Source organism: Vidua macroura, chromosome Z, assembly GCF_024509145.1.
Source record: "Vidua macroura isolate BioBank_ID:100142 chromosome Z, ASM2450914v1, whole genome shotgun sequence".
In the NCBI taxonomy this organism is placed as follows: domain Eukaryota; kingdom Metazoa; phylum Chordata; class Aves; order Passeriformes; family Viduidae; genus Vidua; species Vidua macroura.
In genome coordinates this window covers 33,447,035-33,467,798 of record NC_071611.1, presented here as the reverse complement: position 1 = coordinate 33,467,798, position 20,764 = coordinate 33,447,035, and the positions used below count along the sequence as shown (strand labels likewise).

General features: G+C 38.2%; 2 protein-coding genes across 3 annotated transcripts in view; one reads left to right on the top strand and one right to left on the bottom strand.

Moving 5' to 3' along the window:
- The window catches only part of LOC128821871 (granzyme A-like), a 28,203-nt gene extending 8,683 nt beyond the window's left edge, over positions 1–19,520 (bottom strand). The window contains 3 exon segments of the mRNA XM_054003248.1: positions 14,757–14,882; positions 18,524–18,611; positions 19,466–19,520. Of these exon segments, the coding sequence (XP_053859223.1) occupies positions 14,757–14,824 (68 nt within the window). The 5' untranslated portion in view covers positions 14,825–14,882; positions 18,524–18,611; positions 19,466–19,520.
- Positions 1,641–6,783, top strand: GZMA (granzyme A). Of its 2 annotated transcripts, none has more exons than XM_054003247.1 (5): positions 1,641–1,725; positions 2,433–2,577; positions 4,265–4,403; positions 5,061–5,333; positions 6,110–6,783. In XM_054003247.1, exons 1-5 carry the CDS (start codon positions 1,665–1,667, stop codon positions 6,266–6,268), a joined length of 777 nt encoding a protein of 258 aa, XP_053859222.1. In that variant the 5' UTR covers positions 1,641–1,664; the 3' UTR covers positions 6,269–6,783. The 2 variants fall into 2 exon arrangements, with proteins under 2 accessions (XP_053859222.1, XP_053859221.1); XM_054003246.1 differs by having other exon boundaries at positions 1,652–1,725; positions 4,253–4,403.
- Positions 19,521–20,764: the final 1,244 nt, after the last annotated feature.

Here is a 20,764-nt window from a genome sequence, read left to right as displayed (position 1 = left end):
TTTGAAGAAGCATGGATATGCTAGTACCTGTGGAGTTTCAGAAGAAACAACTTTAAAAGTAAATAGAAATACACCTAGAAATTGAAAAACAGTATAAACAGGCCATAGAGGGTTAGGTTTTAGATAGCAGGCATAGATTTACCTGTATCTATTTACCTGGAAAACACCTAGGAACATTTGCTAATGTTTTATTCCATGTCTTTCAAAGAGATTTTCCTTGAAAACAGATCAGGCAAACATAGGATGATACCTACTAAACCTCTTTTTACTGGCTATTGCACCTCAGATAGGACCATCCAAGGATGAATCATTGTAGCACTACAAGTTTGAGCATGTCTGAGCACACAGGATTTTTGCTCACAAGTGTTCATCCTGATCATGTCTCTGCATAGTCCAGGCATGAAACAGCTTCAATATGGTAAGAGTGGTAATTAAAATATCATAAAATCAGACTTTGTCAAATAATTGTGACTGATAAAAGAAAGAATTGTACCTATGATACCTGGTGATATTGTGTTCAGGAGAACAGTGTAAAGAAGAACATCAGTGCTACAAAGTGATAATAATTACAGGGGATGTGCTAGCAATGAGGAGAAAAATTTAAGAAAATTAAATCTTGGTGAGCTTTAGTGGTGCATGGAACTGTCACCTTGTCACATACATGACTGTGTCTCAGCAAAGACACATCAGTGACAAAGAGCTCCACAGTCTATAAAATTAGATCTACACCTGTCTTCTTCAGAAAAATTGCCAAGTTATCCTCTGTCCCAGAAGGGAGAGCAACAGCAAATTTGAGCAAGGTCTGCCCAAGGTCTTCTACATGTGAAACTCACATAGTGCTGGGCCAACTGAGCTCAAGATATGATACAGCAAGAACCCAGAAGATTTCTGCAAGCTCTTCATTGTGGACTCCTTTCTGCAGGTTGCCTGTTGTGAGGCTCAAGACTTCAAGAAACCTTCCAGTCTGTGTGACAGTGACATTTCACTAGTTATAGAATATATAGGTTATAGAATAGTTGATACTCCAAATTATTTAATATTGATGCAAGTTATTTTTATTATTTGGATATATATTTGCAAGGGAGAAATTGTGCCTTTACAAAGCTCTAGATAAGACTTATTAACAGAATCATAGAATATCCTGAGTTGAAAGAAACCCCACTCAGCCAGTGCAAACCTAATGAGATAGGATCATATCCTGAAATGAGAAAACATCAGATTCCTTGGCCCTGAGGGTCTCCTGAGCAAAGAAAATATTTCATTAAAGGGGAGTAGACTGGAACTCATGCCTGACCTGGAAGACACCTGAGGTGTCTGGAATGACACTATACAACTTCACATGGACAACTGAATTAGCCTAAATTTATGTGAGCTGAGTCCCACTGTGTTTCACCCCTATACTCATACATCAGTTCTCTGCAAATGCTATAGACAGAACACAAAATGGGGTAGAGCCTGTCTTCACACCACAGCAGATGATGCAAATTCTCGGTAACACTTCTGCTGTAAGGTACATCGTTGGGGAGGGTTTCTGTCTTTGTCGTGGTTACCCCCTTAAGAGGAAAAACAAAACCCACATCCTCTTCATTTATGTATATATATTGATAGATTGGTAGGTAGTGATATAATAAAGACTGAATAAGAAGGAACATCAGACAGAAATCATGGGTGCTTTCCTCCCTTGGTACACCTTCACTGCTGTCATTCTCCTGGTAATTCATGGAGGTAAGTACACAGTTTAATACTTTTGAAGATAAGTCCTGATGTACAGAATTCTAGTTAAGCTAACATGTATTAATGTAAAGGAATTGGTCACAATTATTATTTGAATTCTTATAATTAGTTCCTCTCCACTGTCTGCATGTGTTTGATCTTTCACACAAACAAAATAATTTCTGAATGGGCAGTCTTAAGTAAAGCTGCAAAGTCCAAGCTGTTTGGAGGAGTTCTGAGTAGAGAACATAATGATTATCTCATCTTTCTCTCCAGAGCCATACACATACCTTAACTGCTTGATTTTCTCTTTGTCTGGAAAACAGATTCACATAATGTGGTCTACACTACATAGTCCAGTTTCCATGCACAATATTTATGATATGGGAGATCTGAGGTTGTTATTCACAATGAAAGCTAAGAAATTAACCATATCAGTAGTCTTCAAGAAAAGAAATCTGTGCAAAAGCAACAAAACTTTGGTGTGGGGTTTTTGCCCAAGCTCATCCCACTGATTTCATTTCAGTATTATTGAAATGTAATGAAGTAATACTGCTGAACAATTTTAAAATTCTACCCTGAAGACCATCATTGTGACATATATGCATACCTGTGTGTCTGTATGCTTTCGAATTACAGCAGCCGTGTTTACTAAGACACTTGGAGTGTCTTAAAGTATTTGCTAGCTCAGCTGTGTGTCTTGCGGCTTACTTTTTTAGGTTTGTGTGTGGATATCATTGGAGGAAATGAAGTAGAACCACACTCGAGACCATTCATGGCCCAAATCAAGGGATCACAAGGAATTATTTGTGGAGGAGCTTTAATTAAGGAAAACTGGGTGTTAACAGCTGCACATTGTAAAGTGTAAGTTCTTACTCTGATTCAGAGATTGTCCTTAGTGAGTCTCTGATACCTCTGTTCAAGCAGGAGAGTTAGTATCTCTGGTAATTTTATCCATTTATAATGAGCATAATCATGTTCTGATTACTGTGCCTTATAGGTTCTATCAGCAAAATTGTTATAGTGAATAAAAAAATATGACAAAGTATACTGATCTCCACTGTTTCTGAAGAGATATTTAAAAACTTCTAGCTGCACATTAGCATAGAATAGCAACACTGAAGCAGAGAATTTGAGGGAAAGTTTTATTCCTGTTTTCTCAGTCAACCTGTACACTAGATGAGAGGAGTGTCCAGTCTAAACTGCTGCTCTGAGAACAAAAATAATTTTTTGTAATTTTATTCTGTAAGACATATGCAGTTAACTGCAGAAAGAGACAGCATGTGGTTAACACAGGAGCAAAAATCCTCCAAATAGATGACAGGAGACCCTGAGAGATCTCTGCCTTACTTGGTATGTTGGCTTGCCAGCCATTCTTTCTTCTCCTGCCCAAATCAAGATGCAAATGGATATTTGGCTCTACTGAGTCCTTCAGCAAGGCAAGAAGTGAGTTTTGAATTACACATCCCACCCCTACTTGCTTTTGTGGGGAGGACAGAAGGTGCTGCTGAGCCAGACCTCACTCAGGCTCTGCAACAGCCTGACCAAGACCAGTGAGCCACTGGACTCTGCTAACATCAGAGAAATGCATCCATCTCTCCTGCCCTTGTCCAGACAGGGAGATCTGTGGGACCTACTATAAAGAGAGCACTGGGCCCAAAAGCTGTGTATTAACAGAAGGTAAAGAATGTTTCCAAATGAGATTGCATTTAAAGAAAATACAATTAATTATTAACTTAATGATGGCTCAGTCAACAGACAGCTCTCAATAGATGAAGAAAAGGAGCAACCACTTTCCCAGGGCTACATTTTCCACAATAAGACGTGAATGAGCACCAACATACACATCTCCTAGAATATTCTCCCATTCAACTGTAGAATGCATTGTTTGCCCAAAACCAGCTGTACCTATGGTCATCTAGTAATGTCTGCTTGACCTGTTTGGTCAAGGATTGGTTTCTGGTCTCTGGTCTCTGTCAGAGAGCCACAGCAGGCACAACTCTGCCATTTGAGCATCTTGTAAGTACAGGGAGTTGCAGAAAAATCTAGAGAAGAGGAATGAGCTGTGTCTCACACAGATTCAGAAAATGGTGTTGAAATCTGTTAGAGTAAAGCAATGATACATTTTGATACGATCAGGATATCTCTGAACTAACAGTGCTGTGGCCTATTTTCCTAAATTTTCAGCACAAATTACAGAGGGCACAGTTGGTGAGACAAGTACCCACAGCAAATCTGGTGCATCCACCACTCATTCAGTTCCCAAAAGGAAACAATAGGGATAGATCCAGAGTCAAGTACCTGAAACCTTTCCATGCTCCTGGGAAGAAGAAAATAAGATACTATGAATTTTGATTCACTGAGTCATATTTTTCTTTTTAGCTGTTGCATGAATAGGGTAATCTTTTAGATATTTCTAAATTACTGTTGCTTTTCAGGCACAGGAAAAGAGACTGTAGCAGTTGGACATTATAGCACCACATTAACCAGCAAAAGATTTAGGGTTACATCAAAGTAAATCCAAATAACATGTATGTAGTCCTCTCCTCAGGAAAAAAAGCAAAGTTATTCTTGGAGCCCATTCATCAAAAAAAAGAGAAAAAGAACAGCAAGCTTTTCAGATTGCGGAAGACATTCCATATCCATGCTACGACCCCAGTACCAAGGAAAATGACATTATGCTGCTGCAGGTACTGACTTATATATCATTTGTGGAATATACACACTACACTGAACTATTTTCTTCCTTCTTCTCACCTAGGGAGATGAGCCAAGAGAGTTTCTGGTGGCTTTTTTTCTGGGGTGATATTGTCTGGTCTGCTAATCCAGCAGCCTGGGGAATTGGGGATGCACTGGTAACTAAGGCAATCAACAATTTCTGTAATGGTTGCCACGGCTAGTATACAAATTCTGAAGCTTGATCACGATATTTCAGTTTCTGGCTTTTCCATAAAGGAATAAAAATTCATGCAGATAAAACATTTGGTTAAAAGCACTAACGTTCTGTCTGAAAAAGAGTTCTAATTAAAAATGTCTGACTTTTCTGAACCTCAATTTTGCCAGCATCAGTAATTACTGTTATTTTGTCTTCTAAATTGTCTGGGAGCCAGAGAAGTAAAATAAGATGTTTTTTAGAGCTAATAGATCAGCAGAAGGTAAGTGGGTTCTCATGAGACAAAGAATACTCATTTTCCTCACTCTTACATTGATGACATAAATATTGTGACAAAGAATTGAGGAATCTCAGAAAGGGATTGCATTAATTACCATAATGGGAAAGATATAATGGTTGCAAGGGCCTCTGTTAGACTCTGTGCCATAATACCTGTTTTCCATATCTTCTACAGCTTCAGGGAAGAGCAAAACTTAATAAAGCTGTGCAACCAATCCCCCTGCCTCCCTCAGATGACGATCCCAAACCAGGAACAGTTTGCACAGTAGCAGGATGGGGTTTGACTTCTAATCTTCGAGACAAGTTCTCTACTGCCCTGATGGAAGTCAATATCACTGTCATCAGGAGGGAAATATGCAATGATAAAAATCATTATAATGGCAAACCTGTCATAACAGAGAACATGATATGTGCAGGGGCTAAGAATGGAAAAAAGGATTCATGTAATGTAAGTAGATTTACTATGACTGCATAAATTATATAATAAAAATAAAATATAATGTACGAGCAGTATACATTTACAATCTCTGTCTCTCTTAAAATCAATGAAGAATTTTATCAAATATCAGTGAATTTACCAAGGCTTGTTCTTCTAAGCCTTAAAATCAAAACTTAAGATGAGTAAATTTGCCTTCACAGCCTTTTGATATTGTAGTTGTATCCAGGCATAGCAGATAGCTACCCTCATCTTCAGTAAAATGAGTTTAATACTAAAATGTCCACAAAACAGCTTATGGGCCCAGTCACAAGTAGCTGATCTCAGTGGAACAACTTATTTGATGTCAGAAGACATTGAAATAGGTTTTGCTGATAAAAAGCATTTTGACTGGGTCCCAAGTCAAGTACACAACTGTGTAAGTACTACCACATATTATAAGATTTAAATATTGCATTTTAAAAGATATCAATTTCTGAAGACTTACACTTTCCATGAGGAAAGTTTTCAGCTTTTTTTCTTCATTTTCAAAGAGATTAATTCTTCCTCAACACTGAGCTAGATTCATTCCCCATTACAGACACTTGAAAGATTAGATTGAATTCTATGACGCCTTTTTTTTTCATTTGTTTGGCTGTTGGAAATCCTAATTTCCAAGGAGGAAAAAATTATCCTTAATAACACTGGCTACATCTTTATTTTCTCCATCTAACTAGTGAAAAATTTATATAAGGGAAACATTTTTGGCTTTTGTTGATTTGAATGACTATATTTTCCATTTTTTCTAGGGGGACTCTGGTGGACCTTTAAGATGTAATAATATTATGAGAGGCATCACTTCATTTGGGAAGCCGAAGAAATGTGGCTCTGCTGGTAGCCCCGGTATCTACACTCGACTCACAAAGCGACACCTTGAGTGGATAAGGAAAACCATAGGGGGGGCCTAATAGATTAGGTTTGTGCCACATGTAAATGAAATGGGCTTTTAAAAACAGCTTCATTAGTCTGGTAAAAGAGGTATTCTCACATTGAATTTTGGCAGCTTGATGTAGTTCTGCTACAACAGCATTTATAGCTTTTACTGTCAGCTATGGAGTCACTAGGGGTATTTGGGACTGAGGATTCCAACAGCCCTGTGGTGCATGTTCACACTCTACATGGACTGGTATTTCAAATCAAGGATCTAATCCTTGTTTTGGTTCTCACTCCTTGTCAAGTATATATAGCACTCTTTTGTACTGGGACTTCTGCAAAAACCCTGAATGTTAGTGGTTTACTAGGTACAGACACCTAAAAAAACTTCATTTCTCTGCAGCAAAGCTCCTGGTTTTATAGGTGTAGTAGATTGCTAAGCTTCAGAAAATTAAGTGGTAGCGACTATGGGACATAAGTATTCATTTTCTAACTGTCTTGTATTTGAAACCTCTAGATTTTATCCCTTTATGTACTTTGCATTTAATAAAACAATGGCAATAAAAATTTCAGCTGTCAATTTATGTGGAAAGTTATCTCTTGCAGCATAGAAAGTCTATGTACTATCTGTAGAATCTGTTTACTATCTGTGTAATGTTCCATACTTGTTAAATGTTTGCAAAACATACCAAAAGAAGAAGCATTGTGTTTAAAAAATCTTCTGAAAACCCATGCTTCAGAGAAATGACATGACTGTATCAATATGATACAGTACTGTTGATAATATAAAACACTCTTAATTTTATGATGCCAGTACTGCTGTTTCAGACATGCAGTGAAAATTTTAAGTGCTTCAACAAGCATTTGTCAAGTAGCAAATAGACCTCTTGTGAAAAATGTTTCTGCCTGCTTCTGTATTAATGGACTTGGGCATTTTCAATGCCATGAGCATCTCAAAAAGGGCTTGGCTTTATTTTGTGTTGCTTCAAGAGGTTTTTGCTTGGAGGTAGGCATTAGCTAAGAGAAAGCAGGGAACATTCAAGGGTGGAGATATTTTGCATTGATTTTAATTTTAAAATTGTTGCTCTGTCCATCCTAAGCAATTAAGCACTACTTTACAAAGGCAATGAGAAAGCACAAACTAAAACTTTTTTACACAACTCCCTTTACCTGATGTCATTAAGAAGAGACAGTAGTTTTCTCACAGAGAAGTAAGGAAGGGTGAAGATAAAGAAGGCCTAAACTACAGGGATCTCTACTGCAAGTTTTGGTGATGAAAAACATCATTTTTTCCCTTTGTTACAAAACATTACACAGTCAGAATTTTCCACATTCTTATTCTTATTCATAAATGGTTTTTTTCCCACTCTTGGGATGAACATACAATATGTACACACAAAGGGACACACAAACACAAAAGCAAAGCAGGAGCAGAGAAAAATATTCTCAGACAAATAAGATTGCATCAGAGAAACTGAGAGGAGAATTTGACCCACTGACTGCTACCATTACCCAAAGCAGTCACTTGATTCTGTCTTTAAAAACACAGGAAATAAGAAATTTCAGACCTTTTTTATTCTTGCAAACTACCAAACCCCTGCTTAGGCAAAAAAACTAATTCTAAAAACCTTCAGGAAACAAAAATGTCCTCATCAACCTGTAGCCCTTTCACCCTTTCTATACATTAGTCTTACTTCATTTATTTGCTCATATTTTCACTGCCTTTCTTTCATCTTGTTGTTGCATTATTTTATCATTCTGCTTCGTCTTCGACCTGATTCTTCTTTTTCCGCAAAAGTCACAAACAGTACCCTTGTCAGTGGAAAATCCCTCTCAAATCCCGTGTCCTGGGTTGACTATATGATGCTTGTATCCCCAGTCGTCTGTTCTGTTTGTGCTGAATAATAAGTTTTGCACCTTTAAGACTTGTTCCAGGGGTGCAGGGGCGGGGGGGAGAAGAAGCGCTCACGTTGTTTTCAGAAACGGGACTCACTCCTCCACATTCCTGCTCCTGGACTGTGTTGTCTGCGGACGGACAGACAGCGAGACAGAGCTCTCCTTTGCTTTCAGTTTTAGCCAGCTGAGGTGAAGAAGTTCTCTGGGCTGTTTTTTTCCTTTTCTTTGGACCTGCTCAAGCCCGCTCTGGGCTGAACCCCAGAGGAGCAGCGGCAGCTCGCAGCTGAGGCCCAGCGGGCCGGGCCTGGGCCGCGGCGTTTCCAGCGCCGGAGGGACTGAAGAGAGGCTGAGTGAGCCGAGCTGCAGCCCGGGCAGGGGAGTTTGTCTCTCTTTTGGAGCGGCAAGAGGTTTTCCTGTATAATATTGTTTAGGTTTTCCTGTTTAATAAACGGTTTTTCCCATTTTTCTCCAAGGAGGTATTTTTCCCAAACCAGTTAAAGGGAAGAGCCGATTGAATCTACTTCCTAGAGGAACCCCTTTGGGGGTTCTCTCCCAAATTTACCCTAAACCAAGACATCCTGTAATTCAGTATTTCTCCATTTTTCAGGTGATGGTTCTGAACTAGATGTTGGAGAACCTTAGAGATCAGGAAGGACAGGTTCTGACCAAGAACCTATTAAGAAATGTGCAACAGAAAGATGTGCAGCCTTCCTCTTCTACCTTGAAATTTAGGAACTACCCCAAAATACTTTAAAAATATTTTTTTTAACATGGATGTTTTAGTGAATTGTGCAAAATAAATTTGTAGAGTTGGACTTATATGTAAAAACAAAATTTGAGCCTCTGTCACTACTGCCATTACTGTAGAAATAAGAAGAAGCAAAAGCAAGAGGGAATTGCAAAAAAGAGGGAATCCTCTAGATGGGGAGCTCTCTGCTCAAGAGGCATGGTATGAGCCCATTCACAATAGAGTGTCACCACTATGGATGGAACCCACACTAGCTAAGAAAAATGCTATGATAATTTGATGTCATTGTTTTCTTCTCAGTCTGGCTATATGACATTATTGGAGGGAAGTAACAGGTATAAACTACATTACACAAACTCACATAACATATATGTAGGTAGCATCAAGTCAGGTCATATAGGGGCAGAACAGGGCACTGTCTGCTAGACTTAGTGTTTTTAAGTGTGGGAACAGTCAACTTAAATTTTCTTAAACCTCTGTGCCACCCCTGGAGACTCAGCTTTCAGTGCATACAGACCACAGATGCAGAAGAAGTTGACTTCTTAGAAATGGATTCTGATTTCTGTCTCATCCTGGGCCTGACCAACATACCAGGCATGTAACTGGCAATGAGCTAAAAGAATGCCATATTCTACAGGGAGGAAGTCAGGATTTCAAATTTTGACCAAGATTTCATATATTAAGACTTCTGCACTGGCAGAATTAGGAAGCAATGCAAGAACATGGTCAACTTTCAGCAGCTTCACACTCCGCACATTCAGAAAAAAAGCACTACAATATACATTTAATTTCACTTCAGATCAGTTACAGTCCAGAATGCACACTGAGATGTCTTCTCAGACATTGTCACATAATGGATCTACAGGTCACACAAACAAGGTCCTCTCATAGTTATGGCCTTTTGAAATCAGTGGCTTCTCCCACTTTTATACATTATGCTTCAATACATCTGGGGCAATCCAACTTGACTAGTCAACAATGAGCAGTAAGTAACTAAGATACAAGTTCTTAGGCTGAGAAACTTTCTTATTTTGACACTTCAGCATCCAACAAAATGTGCATGGTTTCAGTATTGGCCAGGTCTTTCCATGCTACAGCCTCCCATCTTGTGCCATGCACCTCCTTCTGTACTGGATGTAAATGATATAAACATCATTTAGGTGCTGCCAAAGGAAAGAGAGAATTTCTGCAAATAAAAAAAAATGCATAAGGAAAGAGACTTATTCTACTCATTTTTTAACATTCAAAGTGGGGGAAATGTATTTAGTATTCCTAAAGTCTTTTAAATTATTTAAAATATTATTTTGAGTATTTAAATCAGATTCTAATAGTTTGATAAAATCTCCAGAAACAAACTTGTTCATATTAGAAAATAGGCACAGAATAAGCTATTTCCCATACTTAGACATCAGCTTCTTGGTAGCAGTTTCCCAATTGACAACCAATATTGCCATTTTCTGATCTGCTTTGAAGACCACATGAGATGACATGAGAACCCAGTAGCTGAGTAGCAGGTTTATTGCAATCTCTTACTAGGTAAAACAGATGAGTGGTCTCAACCTTCAAGAGCTAAAATTAGCAACCACATGACTTGTGAACAGCACAAGATGAGGTTTTAAAAATCATGAGACCCAAAGACATGATGGCTTCACATTAATTTACAGAGATAACTTGTGCCCCTGTCTATCTCTTTTCATGCATTTGACCACAGTGTAATTTTCCACAGACTGTTCTAGTCCCCTAATATCCTAATCTTTCCCAGCTACAGGAAACGTTCTAAATAAATTTTCAGTTGTAAAAAGAAAATAAAAGAAAGGAATCCAAACAATGCAAGCTTCTGAGCTCAGAGGGCTTTTAATATAAAAATGCAATCCTTACCCCTTGCCTCTGATCATTCTTAACAATGAAAGCAAAGCTCCAAAGGTGTTTGTAGGTAGAACACTGTGAATAGCACTGTGCTATCTGTATCAGTATCTGAATAGCTCAGATCTGAATAGCTTCAGTATCTGAATAGCTTCTGAGGCCCAATCCTGACAGCCTTACTTAGCTGTTGGCAAGGCAAGTCTGGCAAGGCAAACATATGTTAAAGTCCAAGGTTTTTTTTCCTTGTGAGCACTAAATAAAATTCACAATACGGTGACAGCTGCACTGTTTGCTGGCAACCAGAATTGAACTGGTACCCTTAAGAAATGAACTAACAGTTCTGTTTGGCCCAAATAGCATGCTTCATCTGAATGTCCATCTGAATTCTGAATTCATTTATTACATAACTATGCATAAGAATAGAATTATTATGCAATTGTTTGTATTTTAAACCACTGTCAAATATAGTTGGTGGGTTTAAGGAAAGGAAACTATTAAAAATCCAGTTAAGACATTTTCCTAATTATGCTAGTTATCATTACCATTATGAAAACAATAAACAATTCCCTGTAAATCATTTCTATTTAATTATATATTTAACCTAGAACTCTAGGAGAATTTAGACAGATTTCATACAACAATTTATGCGATACACAGAACAAGGCAGACCCCTGAATTGGTCTCTGCTCATCATAGTCTTTGAATGATTCAAGGCAATATACATTAATTAGTATGTGATTACCAGTGGGGATCCTAAGGTAATGTAAAACTTATTGCAAGAACCAAAGATAAAAGCAGGACCTAACACTTTATGCTGGTGCTTTACACAGGTTGGATTCCTTCCATGTTTGCTAATATAATTAAAATATACATTAGAGTTAGGATGTTTTTCCTTTAGGGTAAGACAAGCTACTAACATTTCACACAATAGACTGATAAGAAAATTTTGTTCTTTTAAATAAATTGTACTGTCCTTTGCTATGTTTCTATTGGAAGGAAGACACATATTTTGAATTACTGAATGGGCTGAATACATTAATCATTGGTTTTCAAGAGAAAAAAGTCACAAGAATGAGCTCAAATAACTGTAATTAAAAAGCTTTATTGCTGTGCATGCTCTCCCCAGACCATGTCTCATTTTCACAGACAAGACATCCCATCCTCTGCAACAAAAATTAACCTACTCTGATCTGAGCTCAGGGTTATATGCAAGATTCTCCCTTTGTGACCTATAAAATAAAACATGTACAAAAGAAAAGGAAAGATACATCAGAATTCTACACTGATTACGCCAGTCATCTTCACCACCCACACTATGGCTTATTCCACTTTACTACAGCAGAGAAACATGCTGCATAGGATGTGGGAAGCTATCATCCTCTATTGACTGTTTTTGTATTAATAAGGAGCTGAAGGAAATATATTCTTAATAGGGAGTAGGCTTTAACTGTCTGCACCACTTTGTTGAGATACTTCTGTCAAAGGAACACACTGAACCTGAACTATTGTTCTCCATACATTCACAACATCAGTCTCATCTGTGTTTGGTAATGTCTTTCACTGCTGAGCTTTCCCATCTGGCTGCACAGGCCTTACAGACAGTTTGCAGCAGCTGCTCCAACAATAATGAGATACTGTCTCCAGCTGCTCACTTATTACTGTTAAAGAGATCTTTTAACAGTGACTCCACTAAGCCATTTAGTGGAATTGTGTTTTGAGTTTGTCTGCAGTTGTAGTACATCTTGGGAGATGCAGAAAGCAGAAAGCAGAAAGCTACCCAGTCCAGCAGCACAAAGAATGTATCAAACTCATTAATGTGGTTGTACAAAAATCTCACCCACAAGCAGACACTGAATTTGAACTGAAGGTAGAAAGAGTCTGGAACTAAATTGAGACTCCTGAGAGTTGCATTTACCTCATTGCTCTGCCACAGACTTCTTGTATCTTCTAGAGTTATGCCAATGTCAGGAAAACACATGAGGTTTTTAGGCACATGGCAGCAAGAGAAATTTGAAGCCTTTTCCCTTGAAGTTACTGGACTTTGTCTTTTCTGGCTGGGTGAATTACTGACAATCACACTGGTAAGCTAAACCCCCAAGAGAAAAAAATCTTTTGAGTAATAGTTTCTAAAGCAGATCAGATAAACCACATCCTAAAAGGAAGCATGAAAATAAGAAGTCATGTGTGACCAGCTAAAATGAATGTGAGCGACCTGTGTCCTCTCACTTGTACCTGAGTACTCCATGAACACAAGAGAATGGCACTCCTCTAACTCAAGATACTATAAGGATAAACTTGTGAGGAGCTGTAAAGCCCTCTGAAACAGTGGTACATGATGAAAGCCCACAGGACTGTTGCCAATGCAAAGTCTGCCCTTAATTTGTGAAGCTGGTAGAGTGGCTCTCTGGAAACACTATGACTAAATGCAAATCCCTGCTGTCCTGGTGCTGAGCTACATGAGTTCCTGCTAAAGTTTTTTACTTTAATTTCACCACTAAATTGTTTCAGCAGAGTTCAGTTTTCTAGCTTTGCTCCTTCTCAAGTTATTGAAATGTACAGAGTCTTTATCAATATTTAGGAGACTTAATAATAGCAAGAAACAGCTTCTGCATATGGTGTAGCCCTACAGCACCATAGAACAATACAGAGCTATAAGGAAACTCCACTTTCTCTGACAGGGTGCAAGGGAAACATGCTGCACCACATTTCTTCACAGCAAAATCCTTTGTTAAAGTAGAGACATGGAGATAAAATAACACATGGAGATTTGGTTCAGACGTCATTTGAAAGCTGGGTCAGTATCCTTACATCATGAGATGCAAAAGCAATCACATTTGGTTTCTATTACCTAGAAGGTCATCAGCCAGAACACACTGGAAGCCACCTGACATAAACACATTCAACCCTGGCCTAGTCAGTCTTAGAAAGAAGTGGAAATACATATCCTGCACCTGGCATGGCCTTAGGAATTATAGGAAAGAATCCCATCATTAAAAACTAGTAATTTCCCAGAAGTAATTTATACCACAGTCTTATTAAGTCAGTCTTTACAATCCCACAAATCAGGATTGTGCACATGAACACAAATGTGTAGGTGACTGCTCTTTACTGGTTTTTTTACATAAGGTATGTATGTGCAGAACCAGACTCATTTGACAGATAAATAATGGAAGTATTTGCCATTGAGTTCTAATGAATTGACAAGCAGGTGATACTTCTATATTTTCATCTGATTTCCAGGAAGGCCTTGTCCCATCGTCAGTTCACTGGGTAACCAGATCAAGGAAGAAATGCAATTTAAAATTCTGCTTTAGTTTTCAGAAGGGCTTAACATACATCATTCAGAGATTTGAAATTTAATCTATAATGTTTAAACAAGCTACTGAGAAATAGTCCCAGCAGAGTATTTATTTATTTAGAAAGGTCATTTAATTATTTTCAATTCTTCAAAGTACAGTTGCTTTATTGTCCTATCTAAATATGGTAACAACCTATTAGTATAAAAAAGCCCTCAAAACACATCCTCATTTAGGTTGTAATAGCTCCAGCAAAACAAGTTATGCTGCTTTACTACAGCAGACCTGTTCCTCTGTCTCCTAATATTCAAACTCCAGAAACAGATGTTTTCTCTCTGACTTTTACACCTCTCCTCACCCCAATGTTCTGGGAATTTTTCTTCCCCTTCAGCATTCTCTCCGCACTTAGAGTTTTGACCAAAACTGTTATTGCCAGCAATAAGGGAAAAAAGGGAAAGATGATGAAAAGTGTCTGGCTTCTATATTATCTCCTCTTCAATCACTTCTGCATGGAGACAGAAGTGGTGAATAAGAAACAACAAACTGCTTCTGAGTCAATCGCACATGGTGGTGCTGAATGCAGCACAATTGCACATCCAGAGAAAATCCTGCTGTTCCTCTCACTGCAGAACCACCCTCAAAGTCAGTGGGAGTTTGCCAAATGAGCACAGCTATACAAAAAGAGCATAGCCTAAGTATGCAGACATTTCATCATTTCACCTGCGAATCTGTAATTGCACTTTGGATGATTTTCTCACAATCCATGTGCCAGACACACAAAATCCCATCTTTCATTCCACCTTCTGTAACAAGGACTTTTGACTGCCAAGGACACCAGGTCATAGCCTAAAAAATAAAAGAAAATAGATGCAAGAATAGATTAAGAGGTCAGATGGAAGAACAGAGACATTTTAGCTTAGAGTCTAGCTGTTAAAATGAACTACAACAAGCACCAGGAATGTACACTCAGGGCAGTGTAGGATCCCAAAACTCCAAATGCTGCTTCCCTTGCCCTTGTTCCATAGCCTACACTGTCCCACATACTCTCATAAAACTCCAGCTTCTCTGCTTGCCTTTCAGAGGCCACGGACTCACACATCAGTACCAGAAGAACTGAGCAGGATAGAGTCTTACTGCCTGAGCCAAGCCATCACAGAAGTCTAAGCAAAGTGGCCTACAGGCTTACAGGAGACCTGGTTTTTCCCGGGGTATTTCCAGGATATATCTAAGGCCCAGAATCTACCTGAAGAAAAGCTTCTCAGAACTCAATTCCACAAGTTTCAATACATTACCCTGACCCTTTAACCCCAGCACTACAGTCCAGCCTCAGATACTTTTGGGAGAACAAACAGCTTGTAAATACTGGACTTTCCTGCCTTTTATTACTATTACCTGACCTATCTTCTACACAGACAGGGACTACATGAAGAATCTTAAATAATTTCATTTAAAACTTCCTTCTTCAGATTATTTGTCACCAACAATGGCATGAAAATATGATCAGGAGGGCAAAAGGTGCCTCATATATCAAATTAATTTTAGCAGAAGTAGTTTTCCAAAACTCCAAAAACCAAAATATCTTTTGCAGACTTGTAAGTATTGCACCACCACACTTTTCTGTGAAGGTACATAGATAGAAGAAAATGTGATAAACATTATTTCTCTTTGGAAATACATTTACAAAGGCCTACTAATCTAGTATCAAAGACCTAGTAAGCTTATCTATGAAGAGAACTGGTTTTAAAATTAGTAGCATCACAGACAGAAGAAACTAATAGACAGTAAGATAATTTGAAAAATTGCCTGAGCAATATGCCTTCTTCATATACTTTAACTGCTAAGAAAGGAAGTATGGTTTTCAGTGTCTGTGACTGCAATTTCACCGCAGGGTTGTTAGGCCACATATTCAATGTACCACCTCTAGACCAAATTGCCAGCAACAGGTTGGCTAGTGACAATTACAGGTTGCAAATGCTTTGTTTGTTTTGACAACATGGTGCTGAGCAACCTGAACTTCATGGTGATGGACAAATCCTCACAGTGAACCACTGCAGATGAGAAAAGGCAGCATGCATTTAATGTTAATGGAACATTAAAAGCAACTTCATCACACCAATGTTTCTTCAGAAGCAAACCACACCAGAGTGAAATGTGTCACTTTTCAGTAAGAGGAAACACAAAACAACTATCAGAGCACACCCTGACAACAGGAAGGAGCCAAGCATCCACACCATTACAGCTGGGCAGAATACCTGCTGTCTCTCAAGTTTCTTTTCCATGAGCAGTCTATGCCACTAATCTACACTCTGTTCATCTGCTGAGCCATTTAATGTAAACTATCTCCTGCTCTTCATGAAAAATCCTTTCACAAGGTAGTTTTTGCCAAAGCCAGATATGACTCCACGACCAACAGAGTGTCAGTGTAAAACTGCATTGTACTGCTAAAGGGCTTTCTGGCAAGTTACTACGTATTCTTTGGTTCTGTCCCTTCCCTTGCTCTGTTTCTCCCTTCCACTCCAAGCTTTAGGAAAATCTGCACAGCTTGACACTGTGGCACCAGTTGCTTGTTAGGAACTGGATTCACTGTTCAACAGTATCATCAGTCTCCCAAAGGCAGGAAGGAATACTCTGTCTGGAAGCACAGCTACTGTTAAAGTTTAGCTCCTAGATATGACTTTTGCACATCAATATGAGAGTTGAACTGAAAATACTGAAAATTCCTTACAATGTATTTTACCTTTTTTTATGGATATTTCTTACATTAATCCTATGACAAATCAGAGGAGATTTGTGCTGAAATTCACACTTACAACTAGTATGACGAAATAAAATCAGCAAGTTAAATACAATCCTTCTGGGTATCTGAGAAACAGGTATCTCATATTACTGCAATAGATTTATTTAAGGATTTTAATTATGTTAATAAGGGTTGGTAACTGGAGACTTTCCCACAACAGCTCTTAAAGATTTTTCAGATATAAGCTGAGATATTTGGAAGCACTAAAAATGCACACACAAACCTGACTTACTGCAAGAAATGTCATTATGTAATTCTGTAATGGACTTTATGGTACTGAAATTTATTTATGGATTCATGATGATGTGCTGTTGGACTATTTTTAACCACAACAATTACAATGTAATCCCAAAGTCCATTGATACTTTGGAAACTTCCACAGCGAAGTTTAGTGTAAGATTGCTGCTCTAATTTTAGTAACAATTAATATTAACTCCATGTATTTTTTTTTCTCCTTGTGCAGTTATTTTAACTCTGCCCTAATACTAGAATTATCTGGTTAATTTCAAACCTAGAAAAAGAAATAAATGTTACCTCAACCAAATGTAGTTCACAGGTTGAAACTGAATTTTATCATTAATTTATGCTCCAACGTTCCTGTTGTTTCACTGCTTTGGCCAAGAGGAAATGTGAACTATTTCTTACTGCAGTGAGGTTATGCCACTTGGCACTGGCAGGATGTTACACCTGCATCCTTGTAACCTAACCCACACAGTATAATTGCAACTGCATTTTATTAACTGTTTTTTCATCTGGTATGCCTGTACCTCGTTGTACCTCCACCTTGCAGACCTCATACAATAACAACCAGAGCATCTTGTGAAGCCAAAAATAAATCTACTACTGCTGCTCTTGTCAAGAGATACCAGTTTCATTGTGAGTTAACAATAAAGTCAGCCTACCCTTGCTATTATCTTTCCATTTAAGTAAAACAGAACACTAACATATGATTTTAAAATCACAGAAGCATTCATCATGCACAAGTCTCTCCTCAGCCCCTTCATGTGTGAGTCAAAGATCTGAAACAGAAAGTGGGATGAAAAAAACCACAAGAGTACTTTTTGATCTTTGTCATCTGAGCCCACATACTGAAATGATACCTAAATGCAAAATATTCACCTACTACTAAAAAATACACCCTTGACAATGCAAAGGTCGACCACTCCATCCCTTCTTGGGCTGTATATAGCAATGAGCTGGCTTTTCCTTGCAGAAAGCAAGGAATACACAGCTAGAGAGGTGTGCAGCTCTTAACAGCTGTGCTTTGCTGTGCATTTGGAAAGACAAATGGAGTCTTGATATCAGTGGAGGGGCCATCTAAATTACATACTGTTTCCCCAGCACAGGCCAGGTCATGATATTTGAAATTCTGACCCACTAGAGAAAAAATTATTTCAAGCTCAGGTTTTGCACAAAACCAGAGTCACAGTCTCCAAGGCATAGTGAAATTCTGCAAGTGGTGACAGTTTTTTGGAAGGAGAGTAAGAAACAGAGACTGCAGAAACAGGTTAAATCCTCTTTGGCTGCTTTCCTGTCATACAATAAATCTAATGATTTCTGATATGGGTGAGAGATGGGGGAAGAGGTAAATCACATTTGAACAAAGCCAAGAAAATCAGCTAAAATGAATGGGACATTTGCCTCAGTAAAAGCAGCAAGGCTCTTTCTGGGAATAGACTTTACTACTCACCTGCTCAGAATACAATGATTCCAGCTCCAATTACAGACAGGTGGCCAAACATATTTCTCAGCCTCTTTCTAGTTACAATGTTCCACAACTGCCAATCCAAAACAAACAAGAAATAAAAATTTGACAGCAGGAAGAAAGAAAAATTTGTTCCCTTCATTTGTTTACAATTTGGCCACTCCCCAATTCTGAACTGACATAAGGAAAACTTCAAGCTCATTTATTTCACAAGACAATGAGTATTTCCAATTTTCAACACCCTTATCAGTGATGCAGAAGTCAGACTTAATTGAATGGTTACATACCTGTGAGTTTAAAGCTATTTATTTACATGCCAGTCTTTATGAATTCATACATGGAAGCACTGTACTTCATTACCTTCAGATTGCTGACTCATGACTGCAGCAAGTAGGCCCAGCTCTTATCTAGCACCTCAGCTATACTCATACGCAACCCTCTTGTTACTAGTAGTGTCACATAACAGGTACACATATATGTGTATAATCAGACTGAAGCCAAATTCTCAAATATGAACCTATAAGGAGTGTTTTGAATTGAACGCTAAAGACATTGACAGCTAGAGTGATCTTAGCAAAAGACATACAAGTAAAACATAACCTGTTCTGAATAAAATAATTTAATGAGAGTTCCTCTTACTGATGGAAAAATAATCTGATTGTCACTAGAAAACTGAATCATTAATTCAGCCATCAGCTTTTTTTGTTTTAGAAGCTCTATTACATGCAGCTAATTCTGGATGTCACTAGCTCTGGATGTTCAGTAAGGTAGAATATGATACTGGGAAGTGCTACATATGTTTTCAGCAGAGTTCTTCTGTCAACCTTTTCCATTTATTTCCATTAAAAAAAAAAAAAATCAGTATCAAATAGTTTGGTAGCCACTTTAAAAATGGAGAAAGTCCAAAAAAAGTAAACTATCTAGTACTTGCACTTTTCCATCACTGATCCAAACTGCAAGGCATATTCCTTTTTTATCCAAGCCAGACATGAAATGTGTCTGGAGCTGGAATTCAAATCAATGTCTTCAACAGCTTGAAGAGTTCATCCATTCCAGATGTGTGCAGCCGGTCCTACAGTGACAGCAGAGATTCTCAAGGCTCCAGCCCAGCATGTTTAGCTCTAGAAGAAAGCTACTAAAAATTACTGAAAAAAAAAAAAAAACAGTAGATAATAAGCTGGTGAAAGGGGCAGTATAGTTTGGGGAAGAGAGAATATGGAAAAAGATCTAGAGAATACTTCTGTGAAACCTTTACTGGCAAGCATTCCACTTACATGAAACAGAATATCTCTGACAAGCCAAGGTCTTTGTAAATCTAATCTCCTCAAATGTGTATGTTTGCACAGCAGCATCTGAGTTACAGTTTACCCACTAGAATTTTTTAATCTCTCACACAAGATTTTACATTGCCACATCACTCACCCTAATTTCTTCCACCAGAAATGAGGCTCCTTCTCCAACAGATACAGACCCCAAAACACCCTTGTTCCAAGGTGATTCTTGTGACTGAGAAAGACATAGGACAGTTTGACAGAAAGACATATGGTGCAGTTTGTCCACCATCTTTGAGTTAATGATCACATTTACCCTGCAGATGGTAGGGGAAAATGCAAAAAGTTATTAAGGAAACTCTGCTCCTCATTTCAAGGCTTGCTCAGTAAATGTATGATGGGAGTACTGCTTCCATTGTCCCTGATGCTGGGCACATTGCACTTGCAAAACAAATCATTGTAATAATTAGCTTCAGAACATCCTGTTATGTCATGTAGGTCAGCAGCAGATGGTGTGCAACATTTAATACCAAACCAGGACATTCTCGTTTTGCATGACCCCTGAAGCACAGAATGTGCTACTATAATCCAAGGTCTAGCATCATTTTTTGGTAATTGAAATTTCTCTGGAGAACAGTTGAATCCATCAGCCTGTTTAATAATAGACCTGACTGTTGCAGCAGAAATCATTTCTATAGACCACTGTTGTTAATGTTGTCAATCTTGGGACATACCTTGTGCATTATCAGTGTATATCATACCAACAGACTTTTATCCTGTTCATCTATATACATGAACACTCACAAAGGTATGTTGGAAAAAATCTTCCCAGGGACAATTATAAACACATATACATAAATAGTTTGTTAGATCTTATGAAATGCTTATTAATCTTATGAAGACCTTATGAATCTTCAGACATGAGATTTATGTGTGTTCATATGTAACTTTTGAG

Excerpts from the sequence above, each read along its gene's own strand:
- GZMA (XM_054003246.1), top strand. The coding sequence starts at position 1,665 with ATGGGTGCTTTCCTCCCTTGGTACACCTTCACTGCTGTCATTCTCCTG. Across the intron at positions 1,726-2,432 it reads TCTCCTGGTAATTCATGGAG|GTTTGTGTGTGGATATCATT; the intron begins GTAAGTACACAG and ends TTACTTTTTTAG. Across the intron at positions 4,404-5,060 it reads ATGACATTATGCTGCTGCAG|CTTCAGGGAAGAGCAAAACT; the intron begins GTACTGACTTAT and ends TATCTTCTACAG.